The sequence below is a fragment of the Ornithodoros turicata genome, chromosome 3, assembly GCF_037126465.1.
Source record: "Ornithodoros turicata isolate Travis chromosome 3, ASM3712646v1, whole genome shotgun sequence".
NCBI lineage: Eukaryota > Metazoa > Arthropoda > Arachnida > Ixodida > Argasidae > Ornithodoros > Ornithodoros turicata.
Window position 1 is genome coordinate 16,163,559 of NC_088203.1, and position 22,155 is coordinate 16,185,713.

General features: G+C 47.3%; 1 protein-coding gene and 1 long non-coding RNA gene across 3 annotated transcripts in view; one reads left to right on the top strand and one right to left on the bottom strand.

The window, feature by feature from the left end:
- Positions 1-16,866, bottom strand: part of LOC135388215 (uncharacterized) — a 72,799-nt gene extending 55,933 nt beyond the window's left edge. Inside the window, exons 1-2 of one of the 2 annotated variants that reach the window (XR_010421304.1) lie at positions 16,710-16,866; positions 9,651-9,882 (exon numbers count right to left, since the gene is read on the bottom strand). This is a non-coding gene — a long non-coding RNA (uncharacterized LOC135388215). The remainder of the gene's footprint in view (positions 1-9,650; positions 9,883-16,709) is intronic. The other variant, XR_010421303.1, reaches the window with a different exon arrangement.
- The window catches only part of LOC135388214 (uncharacterized), an 89,635-nt gene that overhangs the window by 61,946 nt on the left and 5,534 nt on the right, over positions 1-22,155 (top strand). Inside the window, exons 66-80 of the mRNA XM_064617616.1 lie at positions 154-283; positions 341-379; positions 2,162-2,290; positions 2,345-2,589; positions 5,362-5,465; positions 6,538-6,805; positions 7,933-8,040; positions 8,093-8,225; positions 12,014-12,046; positions 12,097-12,144; positions 14,793-14,816; positions 14,877-15,011; positions 15,074-15,315; positions 21,505-21,617; positions 21,676-21,787. Coding sequence (XP_064473686.1) covers positions 154-283; positions 341-379; positions 2,162-2,290; positions 2,345-2,589; positions 5,362-5,465; positions 6,538-6,805; positions 7,933-8,040; positions 8,093-8,225; positions 12,014-12,046; positions 12,097-12,144; positions 14,793-14,816; positions 14,877-15,011; positions 15,074-15,315; positions 21,505-21,617; positions 21,676-21,787 — 1,863 coding nt within the window. The remainder of the gene's footprint in view (positions 1-153; positions 284-340; positions 380-2,161; positions 2,291-2,344; positions 2,590-5,361; positions 5,466-6,537; positions 6,806-7,932; positions 8,041-8,092; positions 8,226-12,013; positions 12,047-12,096; positions 12,145-14,792; positions 14,817-14,876; positions 15,012-15,073; positions 15,316-21,504; positions 21,618-21,675; positions 21,788-22,155) is intronic.

The window sequence follows — 22,155 nt, forward strand, 5'->3', positions numbered from 1 at the left end:
TATGAATACAACGAAAGTATCACAACCCTTGTAACATATCCAGAAAGGTGCTGATAAAGAAGAACGTATTGATACAGAAGTCCCTTTTAGTGATATTGTATAGTACTGCGCCGTAGCGATTGTGAGCCTTATGATCTCTGACGTCCCCTGCAGATGGTCGCCCTTTCCGGCTTTTTGCCCAGGGTGTGTGTAGCTACATTTCATACGGATATGGAAGACTTCAAGGGCGACTGCAACCACCGTCCCCACGCGTCACGTTTGCGAACCATAAAATACAGCCTAAGTGAGACGTCATTGGGTGGGATCTCTGCTAACACAACTGACACAATCGCTTTTGCAGGCATACCGGAAAGTGTGGCAAACAGACCGCACCTGAAGAGTGAGTGGCATCTTAATAATGGTCTGCAGTTAGTCGGGTGCGACGTAGTGATAAGTCTTCATGAGTGAGGTGTGCATAGTGATGTGTGCACCGATGTGTGCGAAAGGCCGATTAACATAAGACGGGCATGGTTTGCCAACCATGATCATCGCGTCAGGCATAAATTATGCTCTTATATGGTAAAAAAATCTTGGTCGATCCATTGGAGGACCCGACGGAAATGCGTAAGCATTAAACTCTTTTGGGAACTCCCTTTCACATCGCTACATAACCCTTCACACGACCCTACACAACGCTAACGCAACACAGCATTCTTAGGCTTTCGGGCTTCCTCTGATTCAGCTTGGCGGCGCCATCTCGCAGTCAGGCGCCTTTCGCCGCCGCCCCTCCGCACAGCTTCATAGCCCATGGCATGCCCACGCAGACGCGTCTCAACCGGTCGACCACCAGCTCTTCCCCCCGTCCTCTCCTTTTCTAATTCTGTCTCCACGCACCGCACCGTGAGGCAGGCCCCGCGCAGGCTTTCCACGCCGCGATGCTTGTGTACCGAGGACACTTATGCTGACGCATTAAAAAGAAGAAATCGACCACCAGATTTGAACTGTATAGATAGAGGAGCACGGCGCTGGTATACGTATGTCATCACACTATGCTTCTAGAAAAAGGGGTGAAGTAGAATGCTATGTAATAGACCCCAGCAAGAAATATGCACGAAGCCTAGTGGAGATACGCCTAAGATGGCAGCTATATTTCCTTGACAATGAAAATGAGCTGTAAAAGTAAGTTAGAGACATGACGAAAGCTTTTCTTTTTGAAAAGCTATGTGACAATATGTGATGGCTTTTGCAGTCGGGTATGCTTCCAGGCGGACATCCTGTAGGAAAGCGCATGTGACTACTGGACGACTGATCACCTAAGTTTCATAAATTTACCTTAATTGTTTCCGGGCAAAATGCGAGACAGCAGGATTTGAGGCAATCATTATTCGAATCCACCTTTATTTTTAATATCAACAAACACGTTGATGCACATGAGCCGAAATCAGAAGTGTACGCACTTCTCAAGCGAAGGAACGACATGACCTTCGGCTTACCTACGGCTTTGCCTCGGCCTATATTGTGCCGGAAAGCGGTCTATCCGTCCAATCAGCTCTATCGCTACAAAACACGTGACCCTCGGATGCGAATGCCCGTCGCTCCTTTTGCACTTGAAAAGTGCATGGTTACGATACTCATTGGTCAGTAAAATTTAGCGATTGTATATCTCAATATACATGCACGTGGATTTAAATAATAACCTACTCCAAGTCTGCTATCTAGTATTTCGCCGCGATGCAACTGTGTGTGACCACGAGAGGCGTACAGACGTGGACAAAGGACAGCAGGAAGAAGTGGGGGAAGGGCGGGTTAGGATGCGTCCTGGGCTGACTTCAGGGGGAACTGTGCCGACATTCGTATGGAAAGTGGAAAACCGGTGGAAACCCTCCTACAGCACAGCCGGTGCCGGGATTCGAACCCTACGTCACGTCCCAGTCTCGGCGTGGAAGGTAATCATCCTAACCACCACGCTACGCAAGCTGGTCAGGAAAACATGTATTTAATTAATGAATTTTAGGTAATTAGTCGTCTAGTAGTTGCATACAAGCTGTCCGCCTGGCCGCAAACAGGTATAGCTGTAAGAGGTACACAACCTTGTAGTTCGTATGGGGTAGTTAATGCGTGGAGTCAGTGTCGCCCGGACGGGGTTGCCTCACTGCTTACACGCCCGAATATACCCTCGCAGATCCGTTGCTATGCACTGTTGGAAAGGCAAATATAGTGAAGGCAATCCATACGGGACTCTGCGATATGTTCATCTTTACTGACGTAGAGTACGACGAGGCAAACCATTTAGTGAGAGCTGCCCACAACCGTAAGTATCAGAAGAATACGTCGGCTGCCTTCTTCACAATGGCTTTGTATGCAGAGGAAGCCTTCGCTGAATTCATGGCCTCCCACGAGGGCTCTTTGCACGATCCAGCGCGACCCAAGCGAGCAGTTGCTTTGGATGCGGGCCAACCGAAGAGTGGGGCGTACGGTAATATGAAGAAACTGGAAGACCTTGCTCTGCACATGGCCCTCTGGCTCAACTTGACCAAATTGGACGGACTGGCCATATTCGGCGACGTTCTGTCACAGGAACTGCTGATACGTCACATATTTTTCATGGAGGTATTTTTGACAAAAGACAGTGTATGAAATCTCACTGCCGGTGTCTAAACCGTGTAATCAAATGTCATGACGTTAGTTTTTGCAAAGGTGTGCCGAAAGCTAGGACAGCGAAAGCTAGGACAGCGAGGCACGAAAGGGAAGGGACACATTTCACTGGATGAAACGATGGTGGGAAAACCGTGCCTTTCCCTTTCTGCACCACTACCATCTTAATGGGAGGATAAAATCCTACGGAATCATACAGAGCTATAGCGAGTGGATTCTACCTCCGTACCATCACTTACGGTCTCATTTGCGTCAGCAAATTAGACGTTTATACAATTGGACCGTAACTAGTGATTACGGTGAATGTCGACAGTGCTTCCGTAAGATGTCTGTTCATTGCTAAATATCCAGATTTCAGATTTAATATAGTTTTCAGCGCAGTGGAAGCCCGATCGAAAAATCCATCAGAGATAATCCTAATGAGACCACTAGGCCAATAGGCCTATCGTAATTTCGGAGATTTCCAATATGACTAATGGGCCCTTAGGACCTAATAGCTTGATAGGAGCTTCACAGTACGAAATGCGCGTTTTTAGTAAAAATTAGCATTTGTTTCTTTCTGCCTTTTTTCCAACCTCTGTCACCGCACGATTTATTACCTGTTGCTTCGGTTCCTTTTTGTTTCCCGGACTTTTCATGCGCGCGGCGTTTCGAGAAGACTGTGCCTTGTCGCATTTGGATGTAGTGTCAGTTTTTAAATTCCGAAGCGAACACAGCTTCGTTGACGGTGGGAACGCGATTAACTGCTGACGGGTCCAAATGACATTCTACGGTATGCGTGCGTTGTGTTGTGTTTTACGGTGGCTACAAGAAACCCTTCAAACACGGTGCACTACCAAGGCTCTGCCTTCGTGGTGCAAACGAACAGCACAACTGCAGTTCAGTTTAATGTGCTGTTTTGAATGGCCCCATAGAAGTTCTACCATCTAATAACAGTGGAGTCTCACACTTTACCAGGAACGAGCTTGATCATTGCCCGTTCGGGTGCCGCTGCCGCAGTATCGGGCTCGAGTTGCCTCGCAGTGGAAGATGCATGCTCGTCCGCGTGCTGAGGCATGGTTGTCGCCGTCCTGTCGTTCACGGGAGTTTAGACCATTGTAGCTGCCACGTGACTAAATTTACCATTTCTACGAGATATTCTCTACGAGATTTCTTCCCTATAGATAGTTGTCTACTCCGCTCCGCGAGCCCGTAATTGGAACACAATCAGAAAAATGTTTGCAGGATGCTCACACGAGCGAACTTGTGGAAGAGCCGAATAGTGTAAACTTCTGTCTTTCGTCGATAAAATCATCCCCAACGAAAAGTGGGACATCTAATACAGATATCGGAGCTGTTTTTGCCCTCCCGGGGGCACGGGTATTTTGTGCATCGAATGTTCGCTTCATGGTTCCTCCGGCCAATCAGGAGCGTCCTAGAAACATCACCGTGACGTCATGCGCATTGGCTTGTGGAGCGTCTATTCCAAGTCACAATGAATCAGACGACATAAACCATTAGCAGCTTGACGGTCGTCAGTCTATCGGCACGACAGGACAATGTGACCTGCCATATTGAATGCTCGAAAAATGTCTGCTAGTTCGTTGCTAATTTCTTATAATCGCTAGAACTTTTACTGCAAGGAAGCACTAAAGCACAAGACTAGGACACGACAGGATGCGGTTTTCGTGTTGTCTTTTGTAGTCTTGTCCTTTACTGAGTACAGTAAACTAAATAGTACTGAGTTACTGAGTACAAGGGACAATACTGTAGTGTCCTTTACCTTACCTTTCATTGAGGGTTTTAGCGATTGTAAGCTATGCCAGATCTGTGATGCCCCATTTGGGGCTCCTCAGATCTACTGCGAGGCGTCGTCTGTTTGACCGTCAAGCCTCGCTCACGGACCATTGGGTTCTCCTGTGGGGCCACTAAGCTCACCGGATGATGATGTTAGATACTCTTTGTCGAACCGCCAGGGGCCCTGTCGTACCGTCAGGCCTCCCTGTGGGGCTATTCGGCCCACCTGACGTACTGTGCGACACCATTTGTCGGACCGCTAACAGTCCTTTTGGACCACTAGTTGCTAATGGCTCGATAAGCTGGATGAATGGTTCATCAAAATATTCTGATCGTCCATTATAATTTCCATGATGGAGAATGGAGATGGTCCATTAGGATGACCCATTAGAATTTGTGGTGGAGTCTTGTGTGATTTTTCGGTCGGCAGGCCATGCACATGTATTATTCACAAGATACTGTAAGCGCAAAGAGACAAGAAATTCTCCACAGCTACTCCAGTATCTTGGTGTGCTGAGAGGCAGGGCAACAAAGATGACATTCTCGTGCAACCTTGTAGCGGATAAGGCAATTAAACATAGGACAAAGACAACAGGGGCATCACAACGCCCAGATACTTCAATTAAGTGATGGCAGTTGAAGAAAAGGCACCAGCAATGGGACACTACGTGTTCATGTGAATGTGGGAGTGACTAAGAGGAAGTGTTGAGGGTGAGTGCGTGTCCCCGTGTTTCCTAGTGTGACCTGGTACGTTGAAGGAAGGGTATCTAGCATGATGTAGCAGAGTGTGTGAGTTGGAATCCCACAGCTGGTGCCTTCTCAGTGCCATTGGTCAATGGAAAGTTGATACTGCACGAGCTTTCGCCTCATTTCATGTTGAACAGACCATGACCTTGTGCTGACTGTGCTTCTGCTGTGGACGTAACAACACCGCCTTTTTTTGCTTTCTAGAAAATGCATTCAGCCTTCGTGCAACGCAGACGTGAAATAATTCTGATCTACGGCTCCTCCATCGTCGAGGGATACAAAATCTGGCCGAAGTCACGCATCGCAACGTAAGCGTTTCTTTCGAACGTTTTTTCATATCTTCGATTTTGCCTTTCGATTCGACTTTGAGCAATTTTCGAGTTGCTGGCTGTCGGCCGACACCGGCCACCTCCAGCAACTCCCCGACCGAAATCTTGATAAGCTGCTCGTGCAACGGCCAATCAGCGAGGGGAGCATTACTACGGGACTCCGATGGCGTGATGTGATTTCATTCGTGAGTTCATGGGTTCGAATCCTGCAGATGCAGCTGAGAAATAACTTAACTTGTAAATTTTACTAACGCTACAGAAACATATTAATAGCCATTTGTTTGAAGGTACCGATGATCTTTTGGCGTAATAAGCTGACTAAAATTTGATAAACAGCGGAAAGAAAAGACAGCATCAGTTCGATTCGAACCCACATCCTCAAGTTGCCGTAATGTTCCTTGTTGTTGGAGCTACCGGGTTGCGACGTGTGAACACGGTCTCGACGTTGCTCGTAAGGCGCCGGTTCGAGTTGCTTCGAGTTGCTGGAAAAAGGTGCCCCGTGTGAACACTGCCTTAGGCGGACGACGACATCTTTGACATAACAAGTTTGCTTTTAAGAACTGGCGACTGATCTTTCGCGTTGGCGCACCAGAAGAAAAATGCATGATCGAACGAAGCATGAGGCAGGTCCGTGTACCTTTCATAGAAAAAGGAGACGCGGATAGAATGGTGTATCTGTGTTGGGCCTTGTGACTCTCTGGTGAAACGAACAGTGAACGTTATGTAGAAGGGAAAAAGGGGAGGTATTGTCTCCATATTTTTCATATTACCAAACATATCCTAAAATCATGAAGTGGAATCTGATGCTAAACTGTGAAGGCGATCGCAGCGCGTTCTTTTTTTAAATGCTTCCGACCTCGCATTAAGTAATGTCTTCTGCAGTCTGCAAAGTCGAAGGAGCACATGCAGGATGCACCAGTGTTATATCTCCTACCGATTAACAACTGCACTCTGTACCATCTTGTCATATCTGTCCGCCGTAGTTGTGATATTTACAATATACCCAAAATACTCAGCCTTTATAACACACCACGTGCTGCACCTGTTTCAGCTACGTCGACGTGATGGTCCTCATGGTTCACCGAAACACCTGGACGAACTCTCCGTGCATAATAACGATGCCGAACACGTTTGACACGACACCCGAGTCTAAGCAGGAAGACATCTATCGGAACAGTATCCGCGGTCTGCAAACCGTCGTGTCCGTGGTACCGGCGGTTACCGTGTCCCTCCAACTGGCAGTACGCCAGTTCCGCACGGATAAAAAATGGGTGATGCACGAAACCTGTCTCTTCGAAACTTGGATCCATTACGAAATGGTAAACAACATCGTACACTATCGCTTTTACGCACGAAAGGCATAGCGTTGGTGGTTCTGCGCACGCCCATAATAGAGAGAGAGCTTCGCGCATTGCAGAGAACCACCAACGCTATGCGTTACGTACTAGAACTCTCTAGTTGCTCAGTTTGCGTTTCTAAACTTAGTAGAGTCGTCCAGAACGAAAATTACTATCGCTTAGGATCCACGAGATTGAAAGAGTACTAAAAGAGCACAAGAGCAGAGAATTAGGTCTTCATCCGCAGTAAGGAACAGCCGTATGGAACGATCTATGCTATTCCCTCTCCTTCTCTACCCGACAAGTACAGAGCGCTCTCGGGGCATTCGTCACCATCACACGCTAAAAGCATGATAGCTAACCTACGGAACGACAGCACTGCTAGCACTCTGTATAGGAGTTGGGTAGAAAATGAAAGGGAACACCATATCGTCTCTTGTGGTTGTTCCTTATCTTCCGTCACCCAGAACCAGGCGGATGAAGACTTAATTAACAGCTGGATAGCGAAACAAAAGAGGGTGCTGCTATGCTGCTGCGCGCCCAAAAATATGCAAACCGTTGCCAATTAATCACTCGAAAAAGTGACACGGGTCTTTTTTCTGGAATATTCTTCGCTGAAGGTCGTTATTCTGTAAAACAGAGGTTCATGGAAAAAAGGAAGCTTTTCGATTACAAATTATTCACCTGGGGAACCTTCGAAATCTCGGCTTATTTAAAAAGTTCTCTTTTAACAGATAATGCTTGCGAAACAAATGACAGGACGTTAGCGGTCTTGTGTCGTAGCCGCCAGTATTTTTTGTCATTGTGCCCTGTGAACTACACGATACTAATAAGCTAACCTTTAATCGTGCAAAAATTTCTCCTTGCCCAATGGAAGACGCCGTTACTCTGGAACGAAATTCATCGGTTGCTTTGGATTCATGAGTGAAAGAGACCGCATCAAAGTAACGGCGTCTTTCACACCGCGAAGATAGTTTGCCAGTTAGTACCGCTATAACTATCAGTCGCTTACAACAGTCGTGATCGCTTACTGTGAGTGCACTGTGAGAGTTCCTCCCGCTAAGTGAAGAGACGCTCCAACTCTCCGGATGATTGGCACTAATTTTCAGACATGTGGAGGACCTACAACGAGCGTGGGAAATTTCAGCGGCTCCTACCAGGCGCGGGATACCATGACGTTCAGAACATTCGAGACAGAGGATTCCGTGCGAATCAAGGTAAGGCTTCCTTGATGATGAGGGCGAGAAGTGAACGATGTGACCCGTGCAGGTCACGCTGTTTAACGAATGGGTGAAGGGTATGGGCGTGGTCCTCTTCAACGTCGACTTTGAAAGTCCTTTCACCAACTGCAGCACCATGAGGGACGACTTCTCCAGGCTAAAAGTAGCTCATCGGACTATGAGTATGTCTTCTGTTTCGAGATTGTAGAACATTAATTTCATTGGATGTGGACGCTGTCGCTATAGGCGTGACGCGGCATCGAACTCTACTTGAAACGCGAACAACAACGTTGAAGAGGGAACAGGAGTAAATATTGACGAAGTCCGGCGCAGTGGTAATCCCAATCCACCAACGAAAAACAATCGCACCAGTTGAATTCGCCAGAACCTGCTATTCGTGAGCATGAGCTTGATTCGCCATTAGGTGAGCAGGCCCAACGCAGTTCATCGGCATTGCAAGGTTTGGAAGGGACCATAGATCCGGCAGAATGCGAGGTTCCTCTGGGGAACAAGAAAGAACATTCCGTGACGGAGCGCGTTTATCTAGAACTGGGTGATTTTACGCAGAGTCAAGCAGGGTGGTCCGGTCGACCTCTCAGATTTTTTCGTTCCATTGAACCTGGCTATCAGGGGCGTTTATGTTTACTCGTTAGGAGGTGCTCGGAGCGGATATGTCATCACGGAGCTGCGCTTTAAGCAAAAAAGGTAGAATTTCCTACCCAAAGTTTCAGCAGGACGGTACTTCTACCATTTCGTGCCAATGCACACGCGACTTCTCCACCGCGGGTATAAGCGGCGGCGTCCCTTTCCCTTCCTCCTCTCTCTCACGTTTGCTCTACGAAAAAAAGGGTAGAATTTCCTACCGAAGCTGGTAAAACGACAGTTTCTACTTTTTAGTTTCTTTCTTTCTACTCTGCAGTTATAGCCAAGAGGTAAAACTGTTTGGAGTGGAAATGTGGTTGCAATGCAGCTCTACCGAAATGGGTAGAAAATCATACCCTTTTTCTTAGAGTGTGCTCACTACTAGAGAGAGATCACTAAACAAAACAAAGAAAGCGCTCGTTTACACTGCCGAGATTCAAATTCTTTTCATTCCCGCTTTATTCGCGACTCCAGATGGCGGAAGAGTGCAGTTCTTCCTAGCAAATCGAGCGTAAGGACTGCGGTGTGGGCCGAATTATGTTAATCTGTTTGAGCTTTTAATATGCAAATTGACATGCTTCATGAAAAATTCCGAGGTTCAAATTATTTTCATTCCCGCTTTGTTCGCGACCCCAATGAACCATAGGTGGCGCACCGAACTTCCAAGATGGTGAAACGGGTGCAGGCCTCCCGAGCAAATCGGGCGTAGGGACTGCGGTGTGGGCCGAATTATGTTAATCCGTTTCAGCTTCTAACAGGCAAATTGTCATGCTTCATGTAAAAATGAATTAATTTTCTCTGCTGGTCATGTCATATTCTGCACTTGGCAGTTGAGAAGTTGGCAAAAAGAGAGAAGAAGAAACGAAGGAGGAATTTTAGAATGGCGGCAAAGCCAGGATTGGTTATTCAAGAAGAGTGACACAGCATGTGTTATGGAATGTGTATCAGTAGTCTGCAAGCCATACCATTACAGACGATAGGGCTAAGAACAGACGGCCACTGAGGAGATGTAGACGGGACGAGCGCTTCCCTCTACGTCTTATGAGTGGTCGTGTGTTCTTCGCAGGGTGCCGAATCGAGCCCGAACCGAAAACAGTACCCGAACCGTTACTTTTGCCGGGATCGAACCGTCCGTAGTAGGTCTGTATGTAGGTCCGAACATAGAGTCAACCGTGTTGAACACGGACCGGAGCAGAACTGAAAAAAAAGAAAGAAAGAAAAATAGCGGTAACCAGTTTGCAGGAAAAAGGTTTCGGACTTAAAAGAAGCAGCATAAGAGTTCTGTGCCTCTCAATCCCCGATCGAGGACATATTGGTCTTCGTATCATGGATTTCGCAAATTTTCACCTAGCCGCCAAACGAGGACGCGTAGTAAGTATGTTTTGAGCGTCTTTCTTTAACACGTTGAAGTGCAGTTTGAGCGCCTTATGAGCGCCGCGGCTAGCGGCTCACGCATGCGCTGCGGCGGCCGTTCCTGCTCGCTTATGGAATTTTCTTTTCTCCTCGGTTTCTCCCGTCCGACCGATTTCCGGTTCGATGACGCGCTTCCGCGCAACTCTGGCTCTGCTTCCAGCGAATAAACATAAACGCTCCAGATGAGCGCCTACTGCAATCAGCTCCACCGCCAAAGAACACTTGACCCTCCGACGCAAACGCCCATTTAGCCTTTTGCGCTTCAAAAGTGCGTCGTTTCGGCTCATTTGCGTACCAACGTTAATATCCAATAGGAAGACCAATAGGAAAAACTCTTTAATTAAAGAGGCACTGAGGTGACTCCCAATTTTTTTCCATTTTTGGGTGCAGAGTATTTATTCTCCAACGAATAAAATGAGTTCCTGCCAAATAAGTATGGGCGCAGTTGACCTACAGAGCGAGTGCGAGGACTCTCTTGCGCACATCTCTTTTCCGCGTGAAAAGAGGGCATCGCAGAACCAGAGGACGTCGTGACGTATGCTACTCCCGTCACGTGACCAGTGACGTGCAGCGTGTAAAGCATAAGCAGCGTGTGCTCTGCGAAAAAAAAAAAAACGGCACGGCACGGAGCGTTCACTACGTCACAAGCGCATCGTGTCGGCCGTCCGCGACTGCTTCCTCCCATTCGATTGCACACCTGTAACGCACCGCAGAGCGAAACTATTTTGCTTTGTGAGTCCGGGTGGACAGCTTGGCAGACGAGGCAGTATGCGCGCGCCCTGCTAACTGTCACCACATTGCTCCTTTAAGGGATTTCGGTCAAAATCGAGATAGCAGAAAGGGAGACAATCCTCGTTAAAAGCCATTCTATTCTCTCTCTCTCTATATATATATATATATAAACAATAACGATCGTGTGCCGTGAAACATCCATCGCTGAATTTCGCTAACCAAACAAAACCAAACCAAGCCAAACGAAACCAAAACAGGACGCGCCTCAGAAGCGCATCACCTTCGCCGACGGATCTGGCCTGGAAAGCGGTTAATCTGGCCAGCAGATCAGCACTTACTCCAATCATATCTATCCTCCAAGGCACGTGACCCTACGACGCGGAGTGGACCGTGTGCTCACTGTGCTCGCGGTCGCCGCTGTTTCGGCTCATTCGCATATCGAAATTCAGCGATGTATATTTGAACGCGCGTGCGCGTTTCAGGATTTTTTAAAGAAAGGAATGGCCTTCAACGAGTATTATCTCTCATTCTGTTATCACGATTTTGCAAGATATCTCCTAATTCAAGAGTAATGCTTTTTAGGTAATTAGTCGTCTTGCAGTTACATGCTTTCTTCGAGAGGATGTCTACCTGGCCGTATAACTCAACTGCAAGAACGACATCTGTGCTGGTCTCATAGCTTTTCTTATAAAAAAATCTGTATATGACATAAGAAGTCGTCCTGTATAGTTGCGTTGAACTTAAGAACGGCATCTCGAGTGCTGAATGAAAACCTTCCGATATATTCTTACTACATATATGAAAATAAGCTTTATAAAACAAACACCATGTAATCTGTAACAGCGGCCTCAATGCCGTTCTTACGTTGAGCACGACCATACAGGTTGATGAAAGTAAAATACATGTGATATGTGTAGCTTTTTTTTATATTGTGCTTATCGTTGAACAGGAGCCATACGTCCCTTCAATTGACCAGTTAGGTCAGACATCAGGCCAGATTCATAGTAGAGCAGAACTTGATAAAACATTCAGCTATCCGGCCAATGTCGGTCATTCCATCAGGGGGGGGGGGGTATCGTGCTCGGTGATATGCTTCTGATGGAACAAAAGCGAAGCATTCTGACTTTCACGAATCGCGGCGCACTCTGTCTAGCACTACACTTGTACTGTATTTACTTTGCAGATTCAAATAAAGGCATCAACGAGGACATTCCAGGTAAGGGCCCTCCCTTGCGGAAGTGCTTTTGATGTCTTTCCTCCTTTCAGTCCCGTTTCCGCCGGTGTTTCCGAATTCGACGGCCCCTGAACCAATTGGTATGCATTGTCTTTAATTACTTTACGGCGCAAGGCGTCATACGTGAGTCCTTCCTATGGTGGACGCCATGTAACCTCATCGTGTAAAGTCATAACGCTTGCAAGATTGCCGGTTGCAGATGTATTCTCTCTCCAAGCACCGATTCTTAGATATTTGTTTCCCTGACCCCAGTTCCCTATAATTCATTATTGGCGTCGTAAAGAATTGGAATCCATCGAGTTTGAAATTCGCGCGTAGAAAACGTATCCGCTACATCAGGGGTGTGGAAATGTGGGCGTTTCCCTTGGCGCGCTTGGTATGCTGCAGTGCATATCTAAGGAAGAGGTGTAGCAGAGGACGCTGATATGTTACGGGAACGTCACCAGAGTGCTTGAAGATATTCTGCGGTAGTTCCTCCCTCTTGGTTCGTGTCCGCGCGACGAATATACGAATATACGAAAATACAAATATAACACAAGAAATATGTCGATTCCTTGCGAAAGAGCTCGCAGGATGGCTGTTCGGAATCAAATGGCTCCTGCCGTACATATGTCAACGATGTCAGGGAGCGAGTTTTTCCTTTAAAGTGTCACTCGGAAAACGGCGTTTATTTTGTTTAGTCCATGACAAGAAGGTACCTCAAGGGCGTGCTCAAAGGTTCTATACGCGAAACATCAATCCTGTTTGCGAACGTTGTGCATTTTTATCAATTCTTGAAGATCTGCTGACCTCCACGAGTTTCGATGACGCGAGGAGCAGGTGTCGCCCAAAGATTGCAGTGATGTCATGTCCCGCGTCCGCGGAGGGTCACGTGTAGAGTTGGGAATCCCGAGGCGTTTTCACGATCTCGGGATTTCGGGATTTAAAAATTCTAATCCCGGGATCCCGGTACGGGTCCAGAATTTTCAGCAGCGGTTTTCATAGTCATATTTCCAGGGGTCATTACATATGGAGGACACTGTCTAAAGCTGCGAAACAGGAGGGGTTTATTAATTTTATTGCCTGCTTTGATTTTCAATGTTTTTTAAGGTTCAACAAACAAAGCTTTCCCACGCAAGCAATGCGACCTTAAAGTCCTCTGTCGCAATGACCACTGCCTCGTTACTCATAAAAATGCCCTCAGGAAACACAGAGCGTCGAAAGAACTGTCGTCAAGGCGTGATCGAACTTTTATGCAAAGGTTTCCTGCCGAGCTGAAACTTCTTTCCGATTCCACGCTGGTCGAAACAATTGATCGCAGGCAGAGATTTGCTTCTTTTGCTTCTTTATCTATTTATTTAAGTCTTTATCGCATCTCTTACATTTCGCCGATTGTCCATCTACTGCACGTAAGTAGTAGTACCACACACTGCTGCTATCATTACATTTTGCCTCAACCTCGAAGTAGAGAACGGCAGAGATTGTCACGCTTCGACCAGTTACTGGTGATGTAAGGACAACACGCGGACGCTGGGCTTGCGTCCGCGAGACAGTCGGACACGGGTACGGCCGCTTCCTCCAGCTCAAGAAAGAGAGAAAACCGTGCACTTGCCGGTCCCTCCCTGGCAAAGGACTAAGCTCTTGCGTTGCGCTGGAAACTTTTTGCGCACGGAGGCTCCAAAGAGTGAATCAAGGGAACCATCATTTCCATCGAACTCCTGCACAGCGCCTGCAAGTTGAAGCCATAGTGGGTGCTTTTGAAATTCCGGAATTTTTGGTCAGAAAATCTCAGGATTTCGAGATCGAAAAATCGTGCGTGATCCCGGGGACACCGGGATCCCGGGTTCCCAACTCTAGTCACGTGGTAGAGAAGGCACGCGACGCGGATCCAAAGAGGAGAAAATGGGAGAGATGGTTTTCACCTCCTTGCGTTTCCTCGTAGGTCCGAGGATATGTCACGTAATAGTCAAGGGGGCTCCGCTAAGTTAGTGCCAACAGCGAGCCCCCTCAGTAGACGACGCTAAGGGTAACAACGTTGCCCTGTGAGAGCCGGGCGCTCCGTCGGAGCATAGTATGACGCCACAGTTCTCGCGAAATAAAATTTAATTTTCTCTAACTTTCGTGTCACGTAGAGACAAAATATTTTTCGAGAATGTAAGGTGAGACGAGAGGATTTCAGTAAAGGCATGTTTCGACATATAGCGACTTGCGGTATAGCGCTAGAAAATAGCGCGATATTGTTCTCCTCGCAGTGCTCCAAACCGCTTGCCGGAGTTCAGCTCGTGTCATCTTTATCAGCGCTAATATTAGCAATACATTCGTGTTGGCCAATGAGGACGCCCTTTAGCGATGACGTCGCGCAAGTCGTGGAGTTGTTTTGCTTCCGCATTTCACGCCACGGCGACGGTATTGGAACCGGCGAGTCTGTCATCCAAAATGTCTGGTAATTTCCTGTTCAGTCAGTTGATCGAATTTGTTCGTCTGAATGCTGTTGAACTCCGGAGGCGACATGATGGGAGAGATCGGAAACGACAACCGAACTTCCGCTAAATTATAGCGCTAGCGCCGCTTTGCAAGTGTGAACCGTCCGAAGACAGTGAGCGTTGTTTTTGCGCGTCGTTTGGTAGCGCTATATTAGCGCGCTGCTATATGTCGGAACAGGCCTTCACACGACACGAGCAACGACACGGAGACACGAGATTTAACTCGTAGGGAAACTTTAACAAACGATTTCGTTTTTTCTTTGCAGCCCGACCGGATAGACTATCAGACAGTAAGTTCTGTACCGCTATGTAAGGAATGGCATTAAGATATAGGCGACGGGTGCTTCCAGACCCTATGGCATGCATCTTCGGGAAGCACACCACTATGTTTCCGAAAAACTTCCCCAGGCGGATGTGCGACGCCATTATTCTCATGGCATTCACTTACTACGGCCCTTCCAGTAGTGTTCTGCATATCACCAACAGTAAGGCACATTGACGTGGGGAAGAGTGTCGAAATGAAATGTCTCTTTTGGTTATTCTTCAGCCCGGGCGCTCAATGCGTTCTTGTGGCTAGAGATGAACATGAATAAAACGCCCCACTACTACCTCGGATTCAACCCAGAGTCTTTCAAGCGTCGTTGGATCAGCGATCCTAGGATTTTTCAGCACTTCGCCGAAAGAGTGGCTGCAATGATGCAGACAAGTGCACCCAGAGTTCACGGCATCTTCATTCAGCACGGGATCCTCGTTGGTGACGACCCCCAACATTTCTCAACCATTATCCTCGTGAGTGCACTTGCGGTGCTAGGAGGTCAGTTGAGTCCCATGTGAAGAAATCGCGTGATGCAATCTGTATGAACTCTGGTCCCTACCGGCTTTGCACTGCCAGAGACTCAAACGCGTTAATCGAGGTTGTGCCTCGTTTTCTGCGTTATGTGGGCTTTGCCGCTAAGAGGACGCTTGTCTGATGGGGTGGGGTGTATTAGGCGGGGTGTTACAGGGAGCATCCCAATGAAGACATCTGAGGGATGCTCGTGTGTTTGGGTGGGAGTTCTGTTGGAATGCATCCCAGACCAGGAGAGATGGCACATCCCTCCCTCTCCTGTGCCACAATCACCTCTCGCATCCCTCTTTCGCCCTCCCCTGGGTGCACCGAGCCGCCACTACAGAGCAGGCTGACCGCAGCTTCGCCCCCACATCACCTCCCGCACCCAGGACGCTTGACTGTACGAAACCTTTTTCTTCCTTGCACAGCACAGAGCAGGAGATCATGATGTAGCAAGCAGACAAGGACACAGAAAGAAGTAAACATGACGACTGCAGACTCTCAACTGATGCTTCATCATAGAAAACAGCTTCTTAAATCCAAGCATCAAGGTCATTGACTATGAACTCCCCCCACATTGATAACACTGAAGGCGCGGACCTAACAATATATCCAGGGGATGCTATCCAGTCGTCTGAAAGATTGCACTCAACAACTTGCCCATATGTGTAGAACATCCATTTTCACATCTGTCAACGTGACTGAAGGGGAGCTGACGCATCTATCATTACTTTTAATAATAATTAGGGGTTTACGTCGCGAGACAACTGAGATCATGAGTGACGCCACAGCGGTCGGTCAGTGGATTGCTTTTGCCCACCTGAGGGTTCTTTAACGGGCGATGAAAGCTCATCACACGGCACCCCGTATTTAACGTCCCTCGCGGAAGACGGCGTGTCTAAGCAACTTGTACCCTGCCACCAAGTTGCTAGCGTCCTCAGCCGGGTTTGAACCCGCGATATCGGGATGAGAAGGCGAACACTCTACCGACTGAGCCACCGACGCCACGCATCTATCTTTACACGTGGCAATAACAAATGCCTCCATTACCTCCCACACCAACTGATCTTTATGCATTGCTAGCACCTCCGATTGACGAAAAAAAAAAGTCAATCTCCGGCAATGTATGCTCAAGTGAGCGGAGGGGGGGGGGGGGGGGGTTTCTTCGAAGTGAAGAGCCAAAGCTTAAGCCCAAAGTTAAGGCATCTACATGACTGTCCAACATTGCATCTGCCAATCTGGAGCGGTATGCAGTAGACTATATCCAGCTTACAACTCACAAATGCCCGCCAATGTTTGACATTACATTCTGTTGGCCCATTGGGTACGTTTACTTATGCGCAAATAGACTTACTTCAAGGGAGCGGTAAACACGACATTACTCCACTTCTTGCGGCAACTTTTTTGCAAGATACCCATACGGGATGAGCACCGGACTACCACTTAGCCCGTCCGGGTTGCTGGTGACAGTCTCTCAAGAGCATGACGAAGAGAGCACTGCCAGACGAAACGCTAGATAGACACACACCGATGCGCTAACTTCGAACACTTTATTTTGGAAAAGGTAACCCACCCCAAGCAGCAAAATGCACTGAAAGTCGAGTGCAATAGGGGTGGACGGGTAGATGAAAGGCCTTGAACAGATTCATGAAACTACAGAACATTGATAAGACACATACCGTCCACCCCTAATGCACTCGACTTCCAGTACATTGTGCTGCTTGGGACCCTCTTAAATACACGTCATCCTACCGGTTGTTTCCTTCACTACTACACATGTCGAGGTACGCCAACTCCTTATCTGACCTAATTTCCTTATCTCATGGGCCTCTATAATCTATCTAATCGTTCTTTCACGATTTCCCCCGTACACACACAGTGATCCAACATCGGCTGACAGCCACATTCCCTGCAGTGCACTGCTAGTCAGCCAACCCGGTTGTTCTTAACGTTTAAGCGGTGCTCACACAGTCCGTCGGTCCGGTCTGACCGACATACGCTTTCCTGCACGATATGGTAATCCCGTAAGTCACGCTCTGCTTGCGTCCTACATACAGGAACCTGTGCTGTTTCATACACTGCTTCTCCTCTTGGTCTGTGCCATTCACCGTTCTACAAAGCTTTATCAGCTTCGCAGGGGCAGTGGGGGGGGGGGGGATCGTGATATATAAAGGCTAGAGAGATTATAGAGGCACATGAGATAAGGAAATTAGGAGAAGCATGTGTTGTTCCTTCCATAGCACTGTCAGATAAGGAACTGCGTACCTTGACATGAGTTGTAGTGAAGGAAACAAACGGTGACGTATATTTAAGGGGGTGAGTTATCTTTTTCTAAAAAAGGTGTTGGAGTTATCCAAGCAGCACAATGTACTGAAAGTCGAGTGCAATAGGGGTGGACGGGTAGGTGGACGGCCTTTAACAGACTCGTGAAACTAAAGAACATTGATAAAACACATACCGTCCACCCCTATTGCACTCGACTTTCAGTACATTGTACTGCTTGGGTAGGGTATCGGTGTGTCTCTGTCTAGTGTCTATTGTGTTTCGTCTGGCAGCACTCTTTTCATGATATTCGCGTAGCAACAGGCCCGAATTTCTTCACTGTCCTTCAAGAGGATCTACGCGGTTGACAACAAAATTTGCTCGGGTAGCCCGCGTTCCTCATTCTAGAAAGTCGCATTGTAAACTGGTAGAGGCAGTGTGCGCACAGGACCTATTGAGAGAAGATCTCATAGATGACTTAACTATTGCTCTCTTCACAACCTTGGAGTGAGCCTTTTTTTTTTTTGTTCTTGGATTAAATCTCGAGCATCCGACAAGGAAGAGCCTTTCAATCCTTTAGTAGGATTTGCCAGACTGAGAATCTGGATGGGCTCTACAAGGCTACTAAGAGTAAGAAAGATAGGCATTATAGAGTCTGAGAAAAAAAAAAGAAGAAACGGGGCAAAGGTCAGTGTCATTCTTCCTACAAAGACAACTTGACAACAGACCCATTTGTAGTGAAAAACTGTCTCTATCGTGCAGTTTCTTCAGCAGTATGGTGCAACGGGGTCGGAATTCTTGTCTATAGGTGTCGAGGATTTATATATTCAAGAGACTTCAGAAAATCCCAGTGCGCCTAGCGCCGCTTTGAACTCTGGGAGCTTACTAATATGAAAGAAACGGGTGGCCTCCAAACTGGTCTTCCTTACTGGTTGTCCACGACGTGTCAAGGTCAGTGAAAGAGAAACGAAGGATTATTCTTCGTTCCCCCACTCAGTAAGCGCCCAGGATGCAATGCGAGCGCAAGGAACACTGGGATTTTCTGAAATCGTCTATTCTACGTGCAGCTGTCTTACAAGCGGTTGAAACCCAAATAGGGAGACGGGTGCTAGTGGGGTTTCAGAATGCTACTGGTATGTCCGTGAGTTTCTTGCCTTTCGGCTACTGTGACCAAACATGAAGATATGTTTAACATCCAACGAATGCAGCGCCCGCATCGGTTCAGGTCTTTCGCCCACCTTCTGTGCAATTTATCTTGGCAAATGTGACGAACGTATCTAAGTGGAGTTGAGCAACCAATGTCAGTGCGATGTCTTTATGTACATGGTCGATTTCTATTTTCATGATCAAGGCTCTGAGGTAGGACCTGAGGCAGTACTGGATGTGGTCAGGAATTGTGCAGAAGGGCTTAAGTTGGGGGGGGGGGGGACCTCTGAGGTGTTACAGGCTTGCGCTTGGAGAAAACGCCGCACCATACATGCTGGAGATATAATCCGAGAATAAAGGATTTCTTCCTTATGGGTCAGCTCACTTCAAGGTTGTGAAGAGAGCAACAGTTGTGATCTATGAGCGCCTCTCCGACGAGGTCTTGTGCACACACTGTTTCCACCAGTTTTCAAATGCAACTTTCTAGAATGAGGAACACTGCTCCCCAGGACAAGTTTTGTTGTTCACCGCGGAGATCCTCTTGAAGGAGTTATCACCAGGCACGCGGAGAGGCAGCCGTAAGTGCAGTAAGAAAAAAAAAGTGTGTACCTTACTCCTTTCCTTGCCACATACAGGGTGTCCACCGTAACTATAGAGGTAATTTTAAAAATAGAAAAATCACTTTTTCCTGTTTTAACTAATGGCGATGTACTCCACGCCCAAAGCCCACCTTAGGAGGGCACAGGCAAGCGTCGATGAATTAACTTTTAATTATCAACGATAGAAGATTGACCCAATGAGAACATCGAACCCCTTGGAGTCACTAGTAGCATTCCCGTTTTCAGAACAAAAATCGAGACAGTTATAGCGCAAGGAAAGAGCCTGGAAATAAGGCGATCTGGTGGTCGTTTTTCGACGCTCAAGTGGAAGCGCTCCGTTTTCCTTTCCTCTGAATGCGGGGGAGGCAAAACACAGTCGCAAGGGGGACAGATTGGTGCGGCAGCTATTTCCCACCTCCGCATACACAGGAAATGAAAAGGGGGCGGCTTCTACTTGTGCGTCGAAAAATGACCACCAGAGCACCTAAATTTCCTCACGTTATAACGGCCTCAATTGTTGTTCTGAAAACTGTAAACGGTACCAGTGACCCCAAGAGATCCGATGATCTCATTGGGTCAATCTTCTATCGTTAATTAAAAAGTTAATTAACGAAAGTTAATTAATGCGCCGTCACAGAACCTTGCCTAAGCCATCTTAAGGTGGGCCTTTAGGTGTAGAGTACATCGCCATTGGTTAAAACTGGGAAAAAGTGATTTTTCTTTTTTTTTTAATTACTTCTATAGTTATGGTGGACACCCTGTATATCACTCCCCTTTCGGAGAGTACAATTACTCAGAAAAGCGTTTCCTCACCCCCTTCAGACCCTATAACTGCCTACTGGAGAGTAATATTACTCTCTAGTAGGGAGTCTGCTCACTCCCTTCAGACCCTATAAGTGCCTACTGGAGAGCAATCTTACTCTCTAGTAGGGAGTCTGCTCACTCCCTTCATACCCTATAACTGCCTACTGGAGAGCAATCTTACTCTCTAGTAGGGAGTTAAAGGGTCTGAACGGAGTGAGCAGACTCCTTAGAGTAAGTGTACTCTCCAAAAGGGGAGTGATATATGTGGCAAGGAAAGGAGCTTTCTAAGAGTGTGGTAGACCGGTGCCCATCCCGTATATTCATAGGTATCTCACAATCTTGTTGCCGCAAGGGGTGGAGTGAATGTCGTGTTTACCGCTCTTTGCGCGAGATTAAATGTGCCAAAGGGGCCAACTGAATCTAATGTGAAATGTCTGCAGCCATTTGTTGGTTGTAAGATGGATATAGTCTACCGCATACCGTTCCAGTGTGTCAGATGCTATGTTGGGTAATCTTGTAGATGCCTTAACATTAGCGTTATGAAACATGCCTCTTCACTTTGCCACTCCGGTCCCTTTTCGTGCATTGCCGCGATTGTGAGTGTTCACCTTTTTTCAGTCAAACCGAGGGGTTAGCAGTGCATAAAGATCAGTTGATGCGAGAGATAATGGAGGCATTTGTTATTTGCACGTGTAAAGATAGATGCGTCGTTTCTACGCATGGGCAAGTTGAGTGCAATCTTCCAGCCGACTGCATAACCTTTGTCCTCTGGGTATTGTTAAGTCCGCGGCTTCAGTGTTATCAGTGTGTGGGGAGTTGATAATCAGTGACCTTGATGCGTGTATTTAAGAAGCTGTTTTCTATATGATTAAACCTCAGTTGAGAATCTGCACTTGTCCTGTCCTTCTTTCTATGTCCTTGTCTACTTGCTGCATTTCGCCATCATGAACTTGTACCAGCTACCCCTTATTGTTCCTATTTTTTGCAGAGCAGGAGAGGCAGCGAGTATAGCTTCCACCTGTATAGAATTTCGGTCGTGCTTTTCTTATGTTTCTTTTCGTTTTGAATATGCAAAGCGGATGCAAGGATGAAGCGATTTTTTTTTGCTCTCCAGCGTTTTTGTTTCGGAGTACAACCCAGTGGTGTCTTTTTGCGGTCACCCTTGATTTACTGGACGTAACTAATTTTTTTCAACATATATCAGCTGCATTGTTTTTAAACATAGTAGGACTATACAATTTCCTCTTTGTGCAAAGCTGCGAGGCTGTGTCTGGCATCAGTAGTGAATCCGGGAAGCAAAATGTTATAGGAACGCTACCAGTGTCCACTATCTTTCAGCGTACTCGCAAAGAGGTGAAGAAATTTCGACATGAAGGCGTATTCCTGGTTGGCATGGCTGCACTGATGCCCCTGTACCCCAGAGACTGGGAGCAGGTCATGTACCTCGTACAGTAAGTAGATACGGTGCCACTAAACACGAGCACTAGCTGATTCAGTTTCTAAATGCAGTTACACCAATATAATGGTCATGTTGTCGCACCGGCTTGAGCCTTCGACAGGTCCATGTCGTGTGGAAACCCCGTCCACGATTCAGCGGAACGAGTATACTCTGGGTATCTGGGTAAGACCTTCGTTGTTTGATATCCTGCGACAGAAACAGTTGTATTGAGAGTTATTGACAGGAACACGCTATATAAGCGTGACTTATCCATCATTAGGAATAAATTGGAACCGAGATCGAGTATCAAGACGGCGGGTATAAAGTAGCTTTGCTGATACATATTCCTGCTCGACACGTAGCGCCTAGAGACGGTCTCCTGCTCTTGCCTGCAGTACTGGCCCTGAGAAGGAGTGTTTAAATCCCCGCGTTGGAGGTTTGCTTGGAGGAACGCTTGCTGGAGTGGCACATAGGGACTTCGCAAAAGGGTTGTGAAGCTTTGAAGTAGTTCGTTGCCTCACTGCAGTATACTGTGTGCTCACTATTATCCG